Source organism: Amblyomma americanum, chromosome 1 (assembly GCF_052857255.1).
Source record: "Amblyomma americanum isolate KBUSLIRL-KWMA chromosome 1, ASM5285725v1, whole genome shotgun sequence".
Taxonomy (NCBI): Eukaryota; Metazoa; Arthropoda; class Arachnida; order Ixodida; family Ixodidae; genus Amblyomma; species Amblyomma americanum.
This window is the reverse complement of record NC_135497.1, coordinates 53,265,129-53,284,559: the sequence shown is the minus strand read 5'-3', so window position 1 is coordinate 53,284,559 and position 19,431 is coordinate 53,265,129. Positions and strand designations below refer to the sequence as shown.

The 19,431-nt window shown below is 47.9% G+C and overlaps 1 protein-coding gene across 1 annotated transcript; it reads right to left on the bottom strand.

Annotated features, from left to right (window-relative positions):
• Positions 1 to 5,031: 5,031 nt before the first annotated feature.
• Positions 5,032 to 9,309, bottom strand: LOC144095332 (uncharacterized). The gene is made up of 2 exons (XM_077629128.1): positions 8,875 to 9,309; positions 5,032 to 5,820 (listed from the first exon to the last, which is right to left on the bottom strand). Exons 1-2 carry the CDS (start codon positions 8,902 to 8,904, stop codon positions 5,032 to 5,034), a joined length of 819 nt encoding a protein of 272 aa, XP_077485254.1. The 5' UTR covers positions 8,905 to 9,309.
• Positions 9,310 to 19,431: the final 10,122 nt, after the last annotated feature.

Below are 19,431 nucleotides of genomic sequence, written 5' to 3'. Positions count from 1 at the left end.
TAGCTGCCCAGAAGCAAATAAAGGATTGCCTGAAGCCGCTACAAATTATACCGGTAAGTCTTGTCCTTGCTTCAGCACAGATTTTGCTTTCCCTCACCGAATTTCCGTGCACAATGATCTCCAAGGTCCAGCCTGCATACTGGCAAACTTGACCTCGGCTTGTCAAGAAATGCAGGCGAGCCGTAATTTGATCCCCCACTCACATGCGCGAAGTGCAATGATAAGCTTTCATAAGGCACCCACAAAACCTATTCGAATGATGCGCTTTGATTATATGCAGGAAGCTATAGTCTAATGGCCGTTGGAAGTAGAATTTTGATTTCTGTTTTCAGTGTTTCGTCGAAAATGTCAGAAGTTCGTAAAAATTGAAAATATTGGTTCCGTTTGTACAGCTCTATACCTCCGCGGAGAGAACAGAAGAATAAATTTGGTGCATTACATCTGTTAGATCTCTGAGCGGTTGAAAAAAAGTCTGCATGGTATTTTGTTGTAATCGGCGCAAGCTGGAAAAATATCAGATGCTTCACCGCTCTATGGCACCAGACCAACTGCGAAATAACTACAGAAACCTCCGACATTCTAGCGCATAGCCCAGAGAACCAAAAGCTGCAAAGGAGCTACAATTAAGAAAAACAAAAAAGAGGGTAGGAGGAGGGAGGGGGTGGGCGCGGGTTGAAATGGTCTTTAAATTCAACCTGTGGTACTTGCAGATATCGACCACACTACAAGAAGTGGCTCATCCAAGCTGTTGGTGGGACTTTAAAAGCTGCCCGTTGTTAATAAAGCAGAGTCGCGACACGTGCTTTCTCTACCACTGCAACGAGGCGTGCCATGCACACCTCGGCATGCCTGCTTGTCTTCGGCTAACCCGTAGAATTCGACGTGACGAAAGGCGCGATCATAAACACATGAATGAAGTACGCACTGCCAATCTCTTCATGCTTGCTCAGTGCGGTGTTCATTACTACGCGATACCAGTGCAAAATGACGGAGGCTATTATTCCCTTTCAACTACGAGTTACAGCTCACGAGGCACGTGCCTTCTGGCCGGCGCGTCAATGCAAGGCACCCCCAGGGCTATTGGCTCTGTGCAAGCGGGAAGCGAAGCGAATCTTCCGCTTACGTTGCTTTCGCCGCGATGCTCCGGGGCGGGCGGCGAGTCGTGACAGAAGCCGTGCCACCACTGCACGTAATGCAACAGCGAACGGAAGCTCTTGCTGGCAGCCTGGCAGATGGGACAGCGGTACACGGGCGGCGCCATGGAGCACTCGGGGAGGCAGCAGTGACAGCCGGATGTCAACACAGTTGTCGTCATGACTACGCGCCGCTCCGGACCCGTGCGCGGCAAGTTTGAAGCAGGTTGTGCGCATTCTTCCCTGCCAGACTTATACGGAACATTTCTGCCAATCAGAAAGCTCCCCTGATGGTGTGACGCACTATACAGAAGTACCAGCGAATTACGGCTGTTGGAGAAGTACTATAGAACACCACTGGCACTCAATGCTCGTCTTATGGCCGAGATTTTTAGAGCGCACGGTATCTTTTTCAGTAATTAATAAAAAAATACCACACAAAATAAAATTGAAACTACAACCAGAAATCAGCCCGAAAGCTAATCCGCACTCGGCAAGTAAAGATAGCTTCTGGACGTGCACTGACATTGCACAGCACACGGGCGCCTTAGTGTTTTTCCTCCATAAAAACGCAGCCGCCGCGGTCGGGTTCGAACCCGGGAACGCCAAATCAGTAGTCGAGCGCCCTAACCACTGAGCCACCGAGGCGGGGAGCTCCACCCAAGCGGTTGCGGTTTAATGTTAATGAGCCGTTAAAAAAATTAATTCCCAGTTTTTTTTGCCAACACTAATTTCAATGCATCATAAACCACTCAGAAATGCATCATGAATTCAGCATGTATGGAAAAGAAATTAATGTGAATCTCAACAGGAAAAAAATACATCACGTCTTTATCCGAAGCTCGGTGGCCAATATTAATCAGCAATGCATTAGAAACTGAACTCAGAAGTCGTCAGAAATACCCAATGAGTGTGACGGCTGAAATCATTGACATTTTGTCAGAAACTTGTCACAAATTTTTGTAAGGGTTCCAAGGCCTACCTTTAATCAAGTCGAACGGTAGTTTCCTAGAAGAAGAGAGCTAGCGCCTTGGCACACGCTGTCCCTTCCTGCTTTCATGGGGCAGCGGTTCGAATCCCTGCTCGACCATTTTTCTTTTGAGCGCAATTTCGTTTCTTCAGAGCCACTACATAATGGCGGCAGAATGACGTGACGACCCTTTAGCCCTATAAGGAATTGTGTAGAGACGTCATCACTGTTGTGCTGTGTGATGGTTGTGGGTTGTTTGAGTTGAATGTTTTGAACGACGTCTGGAATTGGTTTTTGAACTATCTCTGTCGCCCCGCCGCGGTGGCTCAGCGGTTAGGGCGCTCTACTACTGATCCGGAGTTCCCGGGTTCGAACCCGACCGCGGCGGCTGCGTTTTTATGGAGGAAAAACGCTAAGGCGCCCGTGTGCTGTGCGATGTCAGCGCACGTTAAAGATCCCCAGGTGGTCGAAATTATTCCGGAGCCCTCCACTACGGCACCTCTCTCTTCCTTTCTTCTTTCACTCCCTCCTTCATCCCTTCCCTTACGGCGCGGTTCAGGTGTCCAACGATATATGAGACAGATACAGCGCCATTTCCTTTCCCCCAAAACCAATTATTATTATTATTATTATTATTATTATTATTATTATCTCTGCCCGTTCCGCGTTGCAGCGCTCCCCGGTCCTTGCCCCTTCGCTGCCTCACTGCGGGCAAGGCCAATTTTAGAGATGTTTAGCATACCGGAGACGTCCAAGCGGAGAGGTACACCGGTTTTACGTACGCCTGTTGCGCACGCACAGAGGTCCTACCTGGCTGCACTGTTGCCACTGCGCATGCGCAGCTGCCGTACGTAAATCGGCATAAGTCTCCGGTACGCTAACGCTCTCTTGTCACGTAGCGGGTTGGGCGCGGAGTAACCTGATTTGCCGGATGTCACTCTGCACTCTCCGCTGGCGCGCTGTTTTGGAATGGCGCGAGAAATGGCACAAATTAGTTGAGCCACAGCGGCAAGGATAATCGCGTTTGCGAAATTGTAAAATGTAATATGGCTATTACCAACGGTCGCCTACAAATCTCGTTGAAATCAGGCGCTTTTCGATAATAGTTATTGGTAATTAAGAATTTAGTTAATCACTTTATAAGTTAACATAATTTTATTGGTTTCTGAGGTCCGCCAACAGTGGTATTACTACGCCGCAAAAAGCATCTCTTTACCTCAAAACCCTATTTTTAAAATTAGTGGTGGGCTTCCTTGAAACGTCTGGTAAGTTTTGTGGTTCGCCAAAGTGAAAATCGCACCAAAAGGAAAATCTTCGTAATTTTACTTGCTGTCAAAGTCGCAGGACAATGGCGGGCGAAAAGATATAGGCCACTTGTCCGTGTTTAAAAGGGAAATGGCCATAGCACAGAAGAATACACAGGTATAAAAATCAGGCAAAGAGGTACAAGGAGAGTAGCGTACGCAGTGAAGCGTTCACGAACGTATCCTTCGAGCATGCAGCAGAGTTCAGACTGTCACTCGCTAAGAGAAACATTCCATAAGTTCAAATATTTCTCTATATCACTGAGGAGCTCAACCTCGAAGTCGCAGTGCTGGCCCTCGCTATAATGAGGTGGCTTATAGCGGCGGGCCTCGGACTTGTACAGGCGCTCCACCTGCAAAATTTCGCTCCGAATAGCAGAAAGGGTTCCCACAAGTTTCTCATTGATGACATCGTCACTTAGGCTGGTATGGGAACGCAGAATCGTCTTCATTGAATTGCACGAAATTACACACCCAAGCGAATAGGCAGCTGCTCTGCTGAGCTTCGCGCCCAGAAGCAAGTCAGCCGCCAAGCAGGCCATCGTACGGTTCACGCGGAGCGATTGCTTTATGGTCGCGTCACACACTTCGAGACAATCTGGGCCGTGCAAAATGTTCAATTCAGAGATGCTATGATTCTCGGCCAGGCCCGCTGCCAGGCGTTTCAGGAACACTTTCAGCTCGCCCAAGTCTCCTTGCACGACAGTCAGTTGCACGATACTTGAGTTGACGCGGAGTAAGTCTTCAAAAGCAATGGGCACGACATCGTCCGTCCCGCCGATCATCCAACCACTCAGGGTCAGAGACGAGACTGAGCGAGACTCTGCAAGACCCTGGAGCAAAACCAGTGATGTGTCCGGAGTTGAAGGAAAGTCGAGCTTGACGTTCTCTAAAATCAAGCTGTCTCTGAACAGTTTGGCTAGAGCCTGGGTGCCTGTATCATACATAACTTCGTTACAGTCGATAGACAGTTCGGTCAAGGTGTCCTTGAGGCAAGGAAGAACCCCGAAGACGATGTCCGCTTCCGGGCCGTAGGCGCAACAGAATTTAAAATTTCGGAATCGAACGCCATTGTTTGTGATGGCTTTTCCTAGCAACCAAGCCTGACAGCCCATATAGCAGACTGAGACCCTGTCACACAATCTGTTGTCGACCATAAACTGTAGCAGCTCTCGATACTCGCCTTTCCTTCCGCTTAGTTCCGCGAGGTCCAATAACTGTAGCGTCGAGTTACACCTTAGGCCCCCCAACAGTTCCATAGCACCGTGGCAAGAGATCTGGCACCTATGAAAGTGAAGGTCCCGAAGACACTGGTTTCTCGCAATCACATTCTTCAAGTGTTCCAGAGCGACATTCGTCATATTGGACCCCGTGATTCGAAGCATCCGTAGAGCGCGTGCTTGCCCCACAATGGCTGCAAGTTCTTCCCAGATCCGGTCGTCGTCTATCGCCCAGGAAGTGTCTAAATCAAGCTCGAGGCTCTCCAGAGTCTCGCTAATGCTCACAGCACGCACAAGGCGATGCAGGGAGAAAGCCAGTGTGGAGCGGGAAACAATCGCAAGTTCAACCAGATCGATGTTTGTTACAAGAGGATCCAAGAACGGTTCCCAGTCACATTCCACACCTAAGCGAAGTGAGCTTCGAGCAAGCGGGCAATACTTTTGCCGTCAGCCGTCCTTCGAAGAGCCGTCAATTCTAACTCGTCGAGTCCATCGTGACCTTCGATGCTAGCGACAATCTCCTCCATCGAGGCTGCGTCTATGTAAAGGTCCACGAGAGCTAACTTCTTCAGACCTTTGTTGCGGGCCACGAGAGCTGCAAGGTGAGTTGCGTCCGCCACAGACAGGTTGAAACCCATCAGGACTAGTACGGTTAGTCGTTCCGCGTGTTCATGGAACACGCGGTGAATGGAGAAACTGTTTTCCTCGACATCCCGAAGCTCGACACTCTTAACTAATTCGCTTAGTAGCAGGAGGCTCCAAAACTTCTTGAGGGGGTGAGGCGCCATAATAGACGCATTCACGATGACGCTTCGAATGCACTGATGCTGGCGAAGTAACCACAAGAGAACAGTGGGGATCATAGCATCGTCAGTACCTTGGGGAACGTCGGTGCAGCTTATAGTTTGGCACAGAAGCGCGCTCTCGTGCATCTCGAACAATTCGACACCACGTTCGTTCAACATCCGGTTCAACATTCGCTGGTAGTTGAGTGCCCAGCACCGAGTGCGTTCGCCGTCGCCGTTACAAGGGGCCGTAAGCGGAGGGACGTCATCGTTGGTGCCGCGGAACAGCTCGTCGCCGCGTTGGAAGATCTTCAGTGCGCTCTCCGGGGAGTCGAACACGCTGGCGTCCGTTTCGTGGAGCAGTCGGCTGAACTCGAAGGCAGCAGCGTTGGTAGTTCGGCATTGAACCTGAAGACACAACATAAGAATCACAGCTTTTCTCTATTGTTCCTCACGTTTACGAAGGTATCGTAAAACTGAAATTTGTGGCTGTTGGTAAGTGTACGTGGTGAACACTTAGTGATGAGAACGTCATGCGAAGGGGAAGCTACATTCAGAGGCGCTGCACGTTCACTATGAGAAGTTGGCGTTAAGATCGTGATAAAGGATGATAAGCACACACTGAGTAACGTGCAAAGACGCTGCAGATGTGTAATTAGGTCCCGCGTTTTCAGAAAAAAAGTACCCTGATTTGCTTAGCCTAGCTTGGATTCAAGGATGTCAGTACGAAATGTCTGGATTGCGTAGGTTGCGTTACTACTTTCATTTATCATTAGGTTCAGTACTGCAACATGACGCACTAACAATTATGAGACTTAAAATGTGGTAGTTAATATTTGTCCAAGCACACATCAAGCTAAAGTTTCAGTCAAGGCTTCGACAACGCTATGCCCAATCACCTTGTGTGGTTGAAACTTGCAGCAGAGCGCTAAAAAAGAAAAATTCATGGATGTGTCCGCAAAACTCCGCCACCGTAATACAACAGTAACATTCCTTTAAGATAGGTTGTCAATAATACCTCGGCATCTACATCAGTACACACTTGAACTGGTCTCTCTCACTCCAAATTGCGACACTATAACGGGACATTCTTAATAAGAGTCCAACTACTTAAATCTAGAAAGCTCAAAATAACTTATTCGTGTGTAATGGAATAGACCGGCGTCAGTGCATGGGGCCCAGAAACGAGGCAGACGAAGACGAGCTCGTAGCCCGAGTGACGTCTGGTTGGTACCGGTATCGCCGTTCTACCAACCAACCCTCGGAATAAAATCCACTTTACAACTAGTGGAGATACTGGGCTTTCCTCCATTCTGCACTAGAGCTCCGAAGCGACAACCTATAAGTAGGGTCGCCCACTGCGGTGAAGTATATATATGTCCCGAACTGAGATGACTTAACGTCATGAAAGCATCAAATTGCGTTGCGAATTCATCGCGATAGATAGGATCTGTTGAGTCATGGACGACTCCGGACACACAGCCGGAAAAACCGGACATGCCCAAGACCGCAGTGATACTCAAGTTGACGCTTCTGACAAAGCATCGCTTACAGCAGTGTTGAACTTGACGCTGGTTAGAGCGTATAAGCTTTGAGTCAAACTCTTCACTTTGCAGTGAAACACGAACCACCTTTGCAGGCTGAGTGTTCGAAACTGGGTTTGCACCCGACGTCCCGTCTGTTCTCCGTCAGGTAGTTACACTCAGTGACCGAACGCTCCGCGAGTTCTACGTTGAACTATTAATAACTGGACGCCCCACTCCAGTTGTAGCCAACACAGTGCTGTGGCCGTGTGTGATTTAATTCCTCCAACATGAACTAATGACGCGCACTACCTGTACACATTTCTTATTGTGTAAATAGTTTGTGTATACTACTTCTCCCCCATCCTCTCTTCCTGTCCCCTCACCTCTTTCATTTCATTTCTGTATTATGACTGCTATTCTTTATTTCCGCTGCCCCAGCTCAGGTGCTTCAATCGATGGCAGATGCCGGGCTAGAAAAAATCTTCTCCTACCTTTTTACTATTATTTTAATGAAGAAAACCACTACCACCACCACCACCCAAAAGGGCGCAGCGGGGTTTGTAGAGCCTCCTCCAAGCACACACCCCTGAAGAAACCGGTCGCCGCGCCGGTGGTGGCTTGTACCCATTTTTACCGGTGGGTGGCCGGCGGTGGGTTTCGAACCAACCACCTTCCGCAGCCGAAGCGGAGGCACAGACCACTAGGTCACGACTGCGACTGAAAGCATCACCGGTGGTTCTGTTGATACCCATGTTGTTCTTTGCCAGCAACCACTCCCGACCGCCCGACCGGTATTAACTACCTGTCACGGTGGGCAGGTGGTGACGTCACAAGGTCACGTGACCTAGGTAGAAGGTGGGCCATCTGCTTTTGCGCTCTAAATCCGATGCTGGATTTTCTGTAGAACGGGAACTACATTGATATCGCAGAAATAAATAAATAAATAACCGCTTTCCGAAGTATCGCCCTTCAGGGAACTCGGCCGCCCAACGCAGAGGAAACCCTTGCGAGTGCGAGCACTTAATACTTCTGCCGCTGTGCCACTGCTCCGCCGCGCTGTTGCGTCACGGTATGTGGGCCCAGTGTCATCCAGCGCTATTTTCAGCAGGTTATCTCTATAGCAAGCATAACCGCTCAAGCAACGGAGGACGGCGGGAGGATAGAGTAGCCCATTGGCCTAAAGCTGCCAATCCGCTGTCAGCGTATTCAAAGCGTGTGCGCAGTATAATCCGCTTCAACGACACGAGTGAAGCTAGAACTGCTATAGAACTGGATAACCACGAAGAAAATATCGCGCAACGCAGCCACTAACCTGTTTCTCATGTGTTCCTTCGTGGCAAGAGCGCACATTTCGGATACTGGGAACTTCATCTTCCTTTGAGTTAAGCGCACACAGCAAAGGAAGCAACGTTGTACACTGGCACTAGTGTGTATGTGCCGTCCTTTGTGTTGTGTGAATACCTTCTGCGCGCTTCACTCAAAGAAAAATGCAGAAAAGGAACACTTGGCCCATGAAGCAATATCGATGTGCACCCTGAGAGCATAAAATGCTGCACTGCATAGTAGGTCGCAAGACGAGATTTTGACGCTCAAGCGCTGGCTCCAGTCGCATAATGATTGGAGCGGCATGGGAAAATTATTGCCTTTTTCTGCGCCAGAGCTACACCTGTGCCTTTTACACGGTGCCTGCAGCTGCGGCGCCGTAGTAAAGATGTATTAGTTTCGACCACCTGCTGTTTTGCACTGAGCGACGCTGCAGATTAATTCACGCTCCAAAGCTTTCGGTGGCGCTAAGTATACATTACACCTGCTACTGTTTCGAAGAACTAGTGTAAGAACACATAGTGAAGGCACCCAAAAAAGCGAAAATCCTATCATATCAAACGACAAAAATGTTCGACACGCTGTTGGTGGCTAGGGAAAAAACTTCACTCACTTGGGGCGGCGGCACAATTGGTTCCGGCATGGTAGTCTGGAAATCTGCGGCCGCTCGGCTGAGCCAAAGGCGGCGCAGACAAGATAGCAGCAGAAGCGCTATTTTCGATGTGCGTGCAAAGGCAAGCAGGAGGAGCTTTGGCTCCTCAGTGTCCCGTACTACTGCCAGCCGACAACTATCGTGGTGCTAACTGACATCATTCGAAGACAGCATGGAATGATGGTATTGACGGGTACGACGTCACAGCGCTAACAGACTGGACGAGAGAGGCGAAGGCAAACACATGCACAGTCCGGCCTGTCTGTTAGCGCTGTGACGTGAAATCCGTCAAGACGAATTTATCAGCCGGACCCAGCTGTCTTCCACAAACACGGTGTAGGCTTATTTTAACTACACACCCAAAAATGAATGGGCCACCACCATGTTCTTCGCCACCCGTGGTCAACAGTTGAATGCTTCCGTTTCGAAGACTACCCCAGTAAACCATCTCAGATACGCCTACCGCCGAGGCCGCCAACAATGGCCCCCGGACAGCCCCGGCAACTTCGCCGCGCCAACATCGCTCTGCAGCGGCACAGATAACGCGGTGCAATCTATCGCTCTGCTTGACGGCGACGCAAGCATGACGGATGAAGATTCCAGCCAAGTGACTGCGGCGATACCTGTGTCCAATCCCTTCTCTGTTCTTTGCACGGAAAACATGCCTGGAACTAACCCTTGTCAGGTAGGATCTTGCACTTCTAGGTTTTCGAAATTTGCCAACCAACCTATGATGGGGTTAGGCACTTCCCAGATCGCTCAAGAAAACGCTGCCTTTGAAGAACAAACGACACGGCTTAAAACTTTGCCGCTCGTAGACAGCTATAAATGCTCGCTACGCGGGTGCTCATTTTCGATCGCGGGGCTCTGCCTCGGCGCCCACGGTCACCACATTAGGCAGAATCAATCACTGTGCTGATAACGACCTTTCTGAGGAGGATGATTGGCAGCCTGTTAAACGAAAGAACAAAGCTACGGCTGCCGATCCAGTCAGTGTTAAATGCGCTGTGATATTTAAGCTAACTTCTCCTGGACAACTGCGCACACTGGCTGCACGGAGCCATTGCCGATGAGCTTCAAAAGATTCATTTTCCCTCAGACCTTCAAGTACGGCCTCTTCAAAGAAGCAATCAGTTTGCAGTCGACATATCGCATACGCATGACAGGGATCATAGCTTCTTGGTCTACAGTGTCTCTTAATTTCTGGAAAGGCGCCTTCTATGCAGGTTTATGAAACCATTCGCCTCGGCCAGATCCGCGGTTCCATATACCGTGCCACCGGGTTAACAAGCCAAAAGCTTAGGGCCAACCTCACGTGCTGCTAATGCAATATGAGTAACTCCAGGCCCATGGGCAAGAACAGAGCAGCTGTCATCGCGTTTCAGAGCTCCAGACTTCCCCGCAAAATTAATCTATAGAGCATATATACTCCTACCGGTAGCGCCTTATCACCCGAAATCTGTAATTTGTGAGACCGGTCACAAAATCGGGCACAGGACAAATCCGCGTCCACTAGTCGACCAACGTCGATGCTCGTTCCGCGGTCGCCGCGCAAGTGGCAACCTCGAGGTCTGTCCGACAGGAACACTATGCCGAAGTTGCAAAGGTCACCACATAGCCACAGATCCGAAGTGCCCTGCTCGGCGACAGGCTACCAAAACCCTGAGGAACAGCACTTCCCGCTGTATCCGAGTGTCACGACGAAAGGAGCGCAAGCAACAAGCCGAGCTTCTACGTGGCAACCAAACGTTGTTGTTGACTGGGCACAATTAAGAGCACTGCCAGCACACGGCAACCAGCCTCAGAGCCATTTGTGCTTGTCAGTGAGGACTTCCCCCAAATACAAAGTCAGCCGTTACCAAAAACACGAGGCAGAGAACATAAAACTAAAAGACAAGGCGCACAAAAGCGCTCCACACAATCTGAGGGCATTAGTCTCAGGAATGCCGTTCTTTCATCCCTAACAACTTTCGAGCATCCCGCGACGGCACCAAAGCAAGAATGCATACATCGGGCTTATGCTCCTTCTCTCCGTTCTACATAACACGACGCAGAAACGCATCTTGCGAATGAGCTCAAGCGCACAGTGCACCTAGATGAAGACCAGCTCAAGCACATTATCGAACTGGTCACTGCCGAGGTGATCAAGCGTATGCTTCCACTCCAAGGAATGCCACAGGCTCCTCTGATTCAAGAGCCCGGAATCGGGCACATATCATCTTCACTTTCGCGCTCCTTCAAATTTAATAATGGCGGGTATTAGCACGAAATTTGATGATATTTTTGCTTCGGACTCTCCTATATGGTTCTCTCAGTGGGACTGCCGCGAAATCCGTCGCAAACAAGAACTTCAGAGGAGACTGTCCATTACGCCGACGCCTCCTCTAGCTATCCTACTTCAAGAGATTGACACTAATAGGCCCTATCTAATAGGGTACAAATCTTACTGCGCCAATTCCATAGAGCACTGACGTCCCGGGCCAGGATCGCGATCTACGGATCCAGTAGCCAATGGACAGGCATGCGTTCTTGTTCCCTCGCGCGCTGCCAACACCAAGCTTAATACTTCCGCGTGGTGCACGCAGACGCAGGAGGTGGAGAGAGCGCACCTTACCATAGATGGTGACAAGGAAGCCTTAATTGGTTTTTTCGGTTTTCTGCCAGACCGTTCGGAACTTCGACATATCGAGTGGATCTATCTTTTTGGAACACTTCTCAAGGATATATCCCCAGGATCGCGTTACTGTTGACGGAGAATTTAACGCCATGCATAGCAGCTGGGGATATCATCGCTTAGATGCTAGGGGAAGACACCTATGGCAGTACATTGTCAAAGCCAAACTCACCGTCGCCAACGAACTCACGCTACCCACTCACTGTGGCCAGAACACATGTTAACAAGACACTTCTCAAGACCTGAAACTTGTTTCCCATCACTGTGACATCCTATAGTCAGAGGCTGATGATCTTATGGGCAATGACTTATGAGCAGTGATCAAAGTGCCTTCTCTCACAAAGTCCTGGCGCTGCGCTTAATGGTTTTTCGAAAGAAAGCATAAATTAGGAAGAGAAAACCTGTCCTACCCGTAAACGACGATCGTGTTCACGATGACAAATGCAACATGCGGGTATTTGCGTGAAAAAATTCATGAAGTGGAAGTCCTTACTGCATGCAATGCGTGGCCACCGCCAGTCTTCGAAATGAAGTACAATCAATCCTCGGCGAGTACGGTGTATATAAGTTGCGCTTGTCGAAGTACTTCCCGCTTTTAAAAGATAAGTGACTCCGCGACTCCTACGAGAAGTTTGCAGAGTGGTCACACTGTAGCAGACTGTTCAATTCTCAGTTGACAAAAAAATTTTGTTCCCTTCTTGTACCTTTCAGTGCATAGGTAGCACAGGTTGCCGCTGAGGCAATCCAGCTGCGTCAATGGCTCCCACTGATGGGGCAAACGGGCAGCCGCCCTCGCTTACGTGCAACCTGGTGCGAGAGACCGCGGTGCTGGCTCCGCGCAACCAGGGATGAAGACGCCGACCTATGTCGTTTTGGGGAATTTGCAGATGTAAGAATGAGCCAACTTCTCTCTGCAGCGCTTCGAAAGTCGGGAATGCCCAGCTCTGCGCACATATAGCAAGCAGCATGACCATCGTACGCTGGACGTGACTTTAGACGAGCCTACAGCGACGTCACCCGTGCCTTTATTCAAAATCGACTGGGAACATCAGACGTATCTTTAGACACTTCGTTGTATAAAACGATGTGTACAACAGGCCGTCAGCCGCTTTCTCTCTCTCCCTATTTATTCCCCCTCATCCTCTGCTCGAATCACTAGACCAGGCTTCAAGCTATGGATTTGGTATGGTATGGTATGGTATGGTACAGACCTTTTCTAAAAGAGGTCGATGGGTGCCGCCGTATTGGGCACTGGACTGTGCTCGTAGCACAGGACAGAGTTGAGCATTAAGCTTTCCCACGTTCTCCCCACAGCCCAGAAAACCGGTTTTTACGAGGTTCGTGAAAAGGATTTAGCACCCCGAATCAACAGGTGATCTATGAGATACGACGCGTAATGGTGGGCTTGATATTCCACTCCCATGCTGCAGATCTTCAGCTTTTTTTCTTCAAAGGCGCTAGGGCTAGGTCATCATGCTTACATTTCAACGTGAGAGTGTTAACGGCCCCGTTCCTCAGAAAATCCGGTGTCGGCGGCGGCGCTGTGAGCGAATAATCACGAGCATATATCTGGCAGATGGTCCCCAGACAGCCACCAAGAAGGTCGGAGGGGGGGGGGGTGCTTAGCTAGGTCACGTAACATTGCGGCGTCATCACAACCTGCCCACCGGATAGCGAGCAAACTGCCAATCGTGGCAGGTGGCAGTTTAATTAATGATTGGTCGCTCGGGAAGACCATCCTGAGTCGCACGAGGCCCACTGCTGGGAGCACCTGCCATCACAGGTTATACTGGAGCATCGATTAATCGCTGTACCACTGCGCCAGGAGGTTGCGAGGACTCCCGGGGATTTGTGAATGTAAAGTAGAGAATAACAGTCTACATATATGGGAATTAACCCATTACGCTATCGCGTCATACCCTTAAGGCGCAACTTTAGTGCCCACCAATTTTTTTTTTCTCCTTGCATGCTTCTCAGTACACGTGACTGCTTACCTATACTAGTTGTCGCAAATCATATGGTAGTCGAATTACGCTTTTATAATCCGACAGAGCAGTTTTTTTTTCAACGAATGATTTTCCTTTGTCACAATAATTCTGGTTTCGCCTCTGCCCGGTGACTCGGGACTTTTCTTGAAAGGGCGGCGTGTAATGAATGAATGAATTTGAAGAAAGAATTGACATGTTCAGATGCAGCGCCACAAAGCAAAGGGGCCGCAGAATTTTCTCGCGACATTTTTTCTTCTTCATCACGCTTAATGCCCTGCCATAGAGAAACATACTTCGTAAAGAGCGGACACTGGCCGTTTCGCGGCCGAGAGAAAAAAGGGTCTGACCACCCGCCGGGCGGCAAATCTTTGCTTCCACTCTACTTCAAAGGTCGACAGCTTATCACACGTACACCGGGTTGCATCCAAGCGTTCCACCTCCACATGGAAGTTGGTGGTGCGCCGGTCATGTGCCGCCGGTTGCGGCCAACTCACCGCGCTTTTCAGCGCGTCGCCTCGTTTTTTCGGTAAGTTGTTTTCTTTTGCCTTCAGGATTAATTAGGATGCTTCTTGAGCTAAGAACATTGTAGCAAGTCGTTTGTTATGCTGCGGGAACGCATTTTGTACGTGTAGAACATAATATGAGCCGTGAGGCATCGGTTTCTGCTTGTACTGCCTTTTCCGGAAGAGCATGTGCATTACATCGAAAGCGTAATTTTCCAAAAGTCACTCGCGACACGTTCGGCTTAAAACACAGAATTTATCGATGGCTCACCCGTATCATAACACAAACCTTTTATATGGCGTGGGTCGAACAGTGTAATGCACATTTGAAATCGACCACGTGAAAATACGTTTGCCACACGAGAAGCGGGCAGTTTGATCGTGCTCGGTGAGATCTTAATCGGGCTTCTATATACCCCGATCGCGTTTTAGCCGCGTTTGGGAATAGTTGACTGCCATCGGAGCACCGAAATCAAGCTGCCCCATTGCGTTTGAGCCGCTATCAGGAGTAGTTGACTGCCATCGGAGCATCGGAATCAAGCTGGCCGATTGCGTTCGAAACCTACTATGTGTTTTTTGTGTGTGTCATAAAGTGCCCGGAAACGAACAGCAAAAGAAAGACGCCTAAAATGTCAAGAAGAAATGTTGTTTTAGACTGCAGTAGAACAAATGCTAATGCGTTTTATTCAGGCATAATTTCTCATATCTGTGGCAATACCGCCGACATGATGTGTTTCAGAGAATTTCAGGTGATCGGCATTGATAGGTATGGTTTTTAGCCATGAGACGAAATTGAAATATTTTTTTCTGGAAAAAGTAATATACAAGGAATTTTTTCTGCCAACTTGGCAAACATCGTTGGGTGTTTCGCACCTACTTAGAGGCATCCGCTGCGCTAGGGATGTTCTTACTCCCGATCTTTGGACCGCTATATCAGCGATCATTTTCCATCGCTATTGAAAGTCTGATCCCGGTCGAGGGCTCGATCACAATCGAAAGTGTCCACGTGAAGGGGTATAAGAAAATCATTGCGGATATTACGATCTACGCAATTATTACGACAGTGTGCGATCACTTTAAATTGAAAGTTTTTCACTGGTCCTTACCGCATATAGGTACGGTCTGGAAGAAAACCAGAGGCAACCATTGACAGCAATCAATGCTTTATAAACAAAAAATCAGTTTACGTCAGCTCGCTTCCGCAAGGGATTGAAGCTAGTTAGACAGCATTTTTCATGAACGACATGTTAACATGCTTGCCTGGAAACATATTATAACTCATTAGGGAGTTTATGTTTCTTTTCTATCTTTTTTGCTGCGATATATATCACTTTGCCGTTTGATGACTGCAACAATCTTTACAGTACATACGCAAGTCCGCACTACAATAACACGGAGTGGATTAAATTACGGGAGCTACTGCTGCGTTTCATGGTGTGGGAACAACGGGCGAAGACAAAGGAAGCCGGGGACAAAGTTCTTCCGCATTCCTTGTGACAGCAGGCTATGGACGCCTTTTCTGTGTACTTTAAAGAAAATATAAAAGTTCTGGCAATCTCTTGTTAGAACGGGCTACTATGCGCATGTTTTTTTTTTAGTCAGCCAGTAAAGCGAATAATTACTCGTTATACTGCGCCATAATTGTTTCAGGTCGAAGGCTTAGATCGAGTATGCCAAGAGGGGGCGACCTCTTAGAAAAGACGCCGACCCCGCTGTACGTCGCGTACCGGATCTGCGGGGACCATTTCACCGCATATGACTTCATGGACCCCGGGATGACTTCGCTGAGGACGGCTATTCCTACTGTTCAGCCTACAAGATGCTGGGATTGTCAGCTCACTAAAGGTGCATTTTTTTGCTTGGTGTCTACATCTTGGGCAAAAAATCGCAATAATCGACTTTTATGAAAAGTGCAAGCTTACCATTGGGTTACAATGATGTATTGAATATGTTGTGCTTGTATTTCTGGACAGGCTATGAACCTATCACTCAAAGCTCCTTATGCGCATGAATCGAGCGTGCTATACGTGCCTTTTTAACCCCTTAGTTGTGTCTAGCTGTTGACAACTCCTGTTGTGTTGTTCGCACGGGTGATGTTTTAGATGACAAACCCGCTGACGTATGTGCAATATTTTTTGTTCGTGGCATGGTGCCGCCGGCTTTACCATAACTTGTTTCTTGTTGCTCTTTGTATAATGATGTATTCTATAAAGTATGTGTGATCGAGTAGGTATTTTTTTTCTGTACAGTTCAAACTGTAAACAAGAAAAAATAAACTCTTTGTGTGAAACCACTCCCTTCTATGTTTGCAACTGCAAGAGGCGGCGTAATTACGGCACAAAATTACAGCAAGGACAGCTCTGATTGCATTATTCCAACCTGCATGAACTAATTCAGCTTGCGTAGGTTCCTCGAGAAGCTTGGTGGTATTTCCAGTAAAAGTCTGCTATCCTAGCATTCATTACGTCTATATGTATGGCATGCTTAGAAATGAAATATTAAAGCCCTTGTGCTCCACTCAGGCGATGTAGTTGAATATTTTAATAGCCAAAGGAAAAACCAGAATCAAAAGCACAGCTATGTAAACGGAAACTAAATCAGAGCTGAAGCACGGGCCTAAAATCTCGGAGGACAAAATTAGCGGTCCGACAACCCGCTCGGGGCACTGGCGGCAGTGTAGTAGCTCGATCACAGGGCCCTACGGCAGTGTCCGCTCTTTGCGTAAGTATGTTTCTCTATGGCCCTGCGCATTCTGCTACAAGCAACACTATCGACACATGCCGCTGCATTAAAAAAACTTATGAAGTCGTCGCTCTCTGCGCTTTTATAAGTTGTCAAGAGAGGGCGGTAGTAGGCCACAATCCTTAAAACCCCTATATAATATGAAAGTACCGCCAACCATTGAAATTTTCCGCCGCCCCGCGACCTCCTTGCCTTCTCCTCGCCCCATCTCCCCCCTTTCCTGAGGGTCGGCTCTTCGCCCGATTTCCTGAGCGACGATTGGTCTCCCTGCCGTTGCCCTTGGAAACACGTGGGTCCTGTGTTTTGCTTGTGTTTTAATTTTTCCTCCGCTCCATTTTTTCCTACGCTCGGCGAGTGAATATTACAGCGCCGTGCTTTTATTGCAACGTGCAAGCGTTATGGTGTGCTGTTCCTCGTACAACAGCAGCAAGCGGCCTGATGATGGTTATGCGGTATTAATGATACCATATATATTCTCGTTGGGGGATTTTCACGTTGTTGAGGTCGGTGCTTTGTGGTGTCTCCCCTCGTGTCCGTGTTCGTCTTTGCGCTGTGAATGCAAGCATGAAATACCAACTCGCCCGGCAACTCATTTTAAGGATTAACCACGACGTCATAAAAAATAGCTGACACCGTTGGTTGGAAGGCATCATTCGAGGGTTGTTTGCTGCTTCGTTTTTAGGTCATTTTTCATGTGAGGCCAGAACGGAACGAATCTCTAAATCAACCGCGCATTGCATCTTCTCTGGAAATAGCGACTGGGCTCAAAAAATGCTAGCTAGTTCTCGCACCTGTAGCGTCGTCTTTTTAACAACAAATAGGCAATTTTTAACAGACAGTCTTTTAACCTAAGATCCTATTGTCCATTAACTTTCGCTTGCATGAAACTGCTGCATAGATGTACAAAGTGACGTTGATTTGGGCTATGACATACACCACTGTTGTATTTCCTTGAGCATGTTTTTCTCAACTTTCATCAATACTGCATAGCACATATATCTACACTAGCGTGGATGCTGAATATTCTGTGATACTGCTGTCTGTTACGTGTATCTTGTCAATCAAGGTTCTTTTGCGTGCGCGAAAATAAATCATCCTGCTGACCATGCTCTAATTTTCTTTAATGATACATTTTAGATGATGCCTAATCAAAATACCAGCTTTAGATCCCCTACTACATACTTGAACAAAATTTCAGTGCAAAGTATAATATTACATTATCGAGAGGCGTTCATCTTGCCTAGAGATAACAATGCGTTCTCTCATAGGTATACCGAGTATATTCTTATGCTTCCTTAGCACCAGTGCCTAATAATGTTCGATGAATGGTTGTCCGCGCTCTTTGATCGCATTGTAAGTGCGCAATTAAATGCAAAAGCAAAGAAAAACATTTCGAACCAGTTCGTGTTACGCCTAGTTAGAACGTTAGCTCTGTTTTTGTGAGGATTTTCTGTAAGTTTGGCCAGCTAGCATAACGCATTTACGCTTGCCCTTAGTTTTGCATCTATAGTGGAAAGTTAGGATTTAACTGCAGTTAAATATTCAGCACTATTAATTCGGGTCGATAACTAGCACACCTCATTTGAACTGAACCTAAGCTTTCGAAAGGTATATGACTCGATACTACAATGCAAAAAGTGGTTTTGATTGCATATAGCTCAATAACGCTAATTAATATGTATCGTAAACTAAGTCAGAGCATTTGCATTCATCCTAAGCTTTCCAACGGTATATGAGTTTAGCAAGGTGGAAAGTTGGGCTGGTTGGTGCATGATTTTGCGGCAGGAACAGCGCAGCACGAGACAAAGCGTCGTGTCTCTCCTGTCCCTTCTTTGTCTCGTGCTGCGCTGTTCCTGTTGCAAGGTATACGACTTCATCGTCTAGCTCATTGTTTGGTTTTGTAGCAAATTAACTAATTAACGCAGATTAATGTGGATCGCTGACTAGCACGGTACCATTACAGTTGGCCTAAGTTTTCCAACTGTATATGACTCGATGCTGCAGCGCAAATTTGGGTTTTAATTGCAATTTACTAAATTTCAATTAATTTGGCTTGCAGTAATTAGTCATAATAAGTATATAATTAACCAGTGATCCAAACTGACGGTTTACCACGTGACATATACTATGCCTAGACTCACAGCTTGACAGTAGCGAAACAGAATAAGTCCCGCTTTGACCTTCTCTGATCTTGAAATTCAGAGCACCAGCCCGGGTCGTTTTCCGAAGTTTTACTGCGGCGACAGAGTTCACGCTCTAAAAAAAACAAACACAGAAAAAGTCAAAGGCAGTACTAAACCAGGAGCACAAACTAAAACACCTCATCATGTGACTTAAATGTCTGCAGTACCGAGCTCGCCTGAAGGCTTTGTTTACGTCAGTATTCTCCATTCCACAGTTCTAAGAAGAAACCATTCTCTTCATGAACGTTACTTTCGGCATTCTCAATGTTTTTCTTGCAATTTTTCAAAGATTTTGTGCACTCCTGGAGCGCAGACCTGGCCCAAAAAAAACGCGCTTCGCTTACTGCTGCGGTCGGCCGGCGGGCGCCAAGGAGAAAAAGCGTGTCGTGCGCAGAGCTCACAGCTGCCGCGCGAGGAGAATCGAGGAA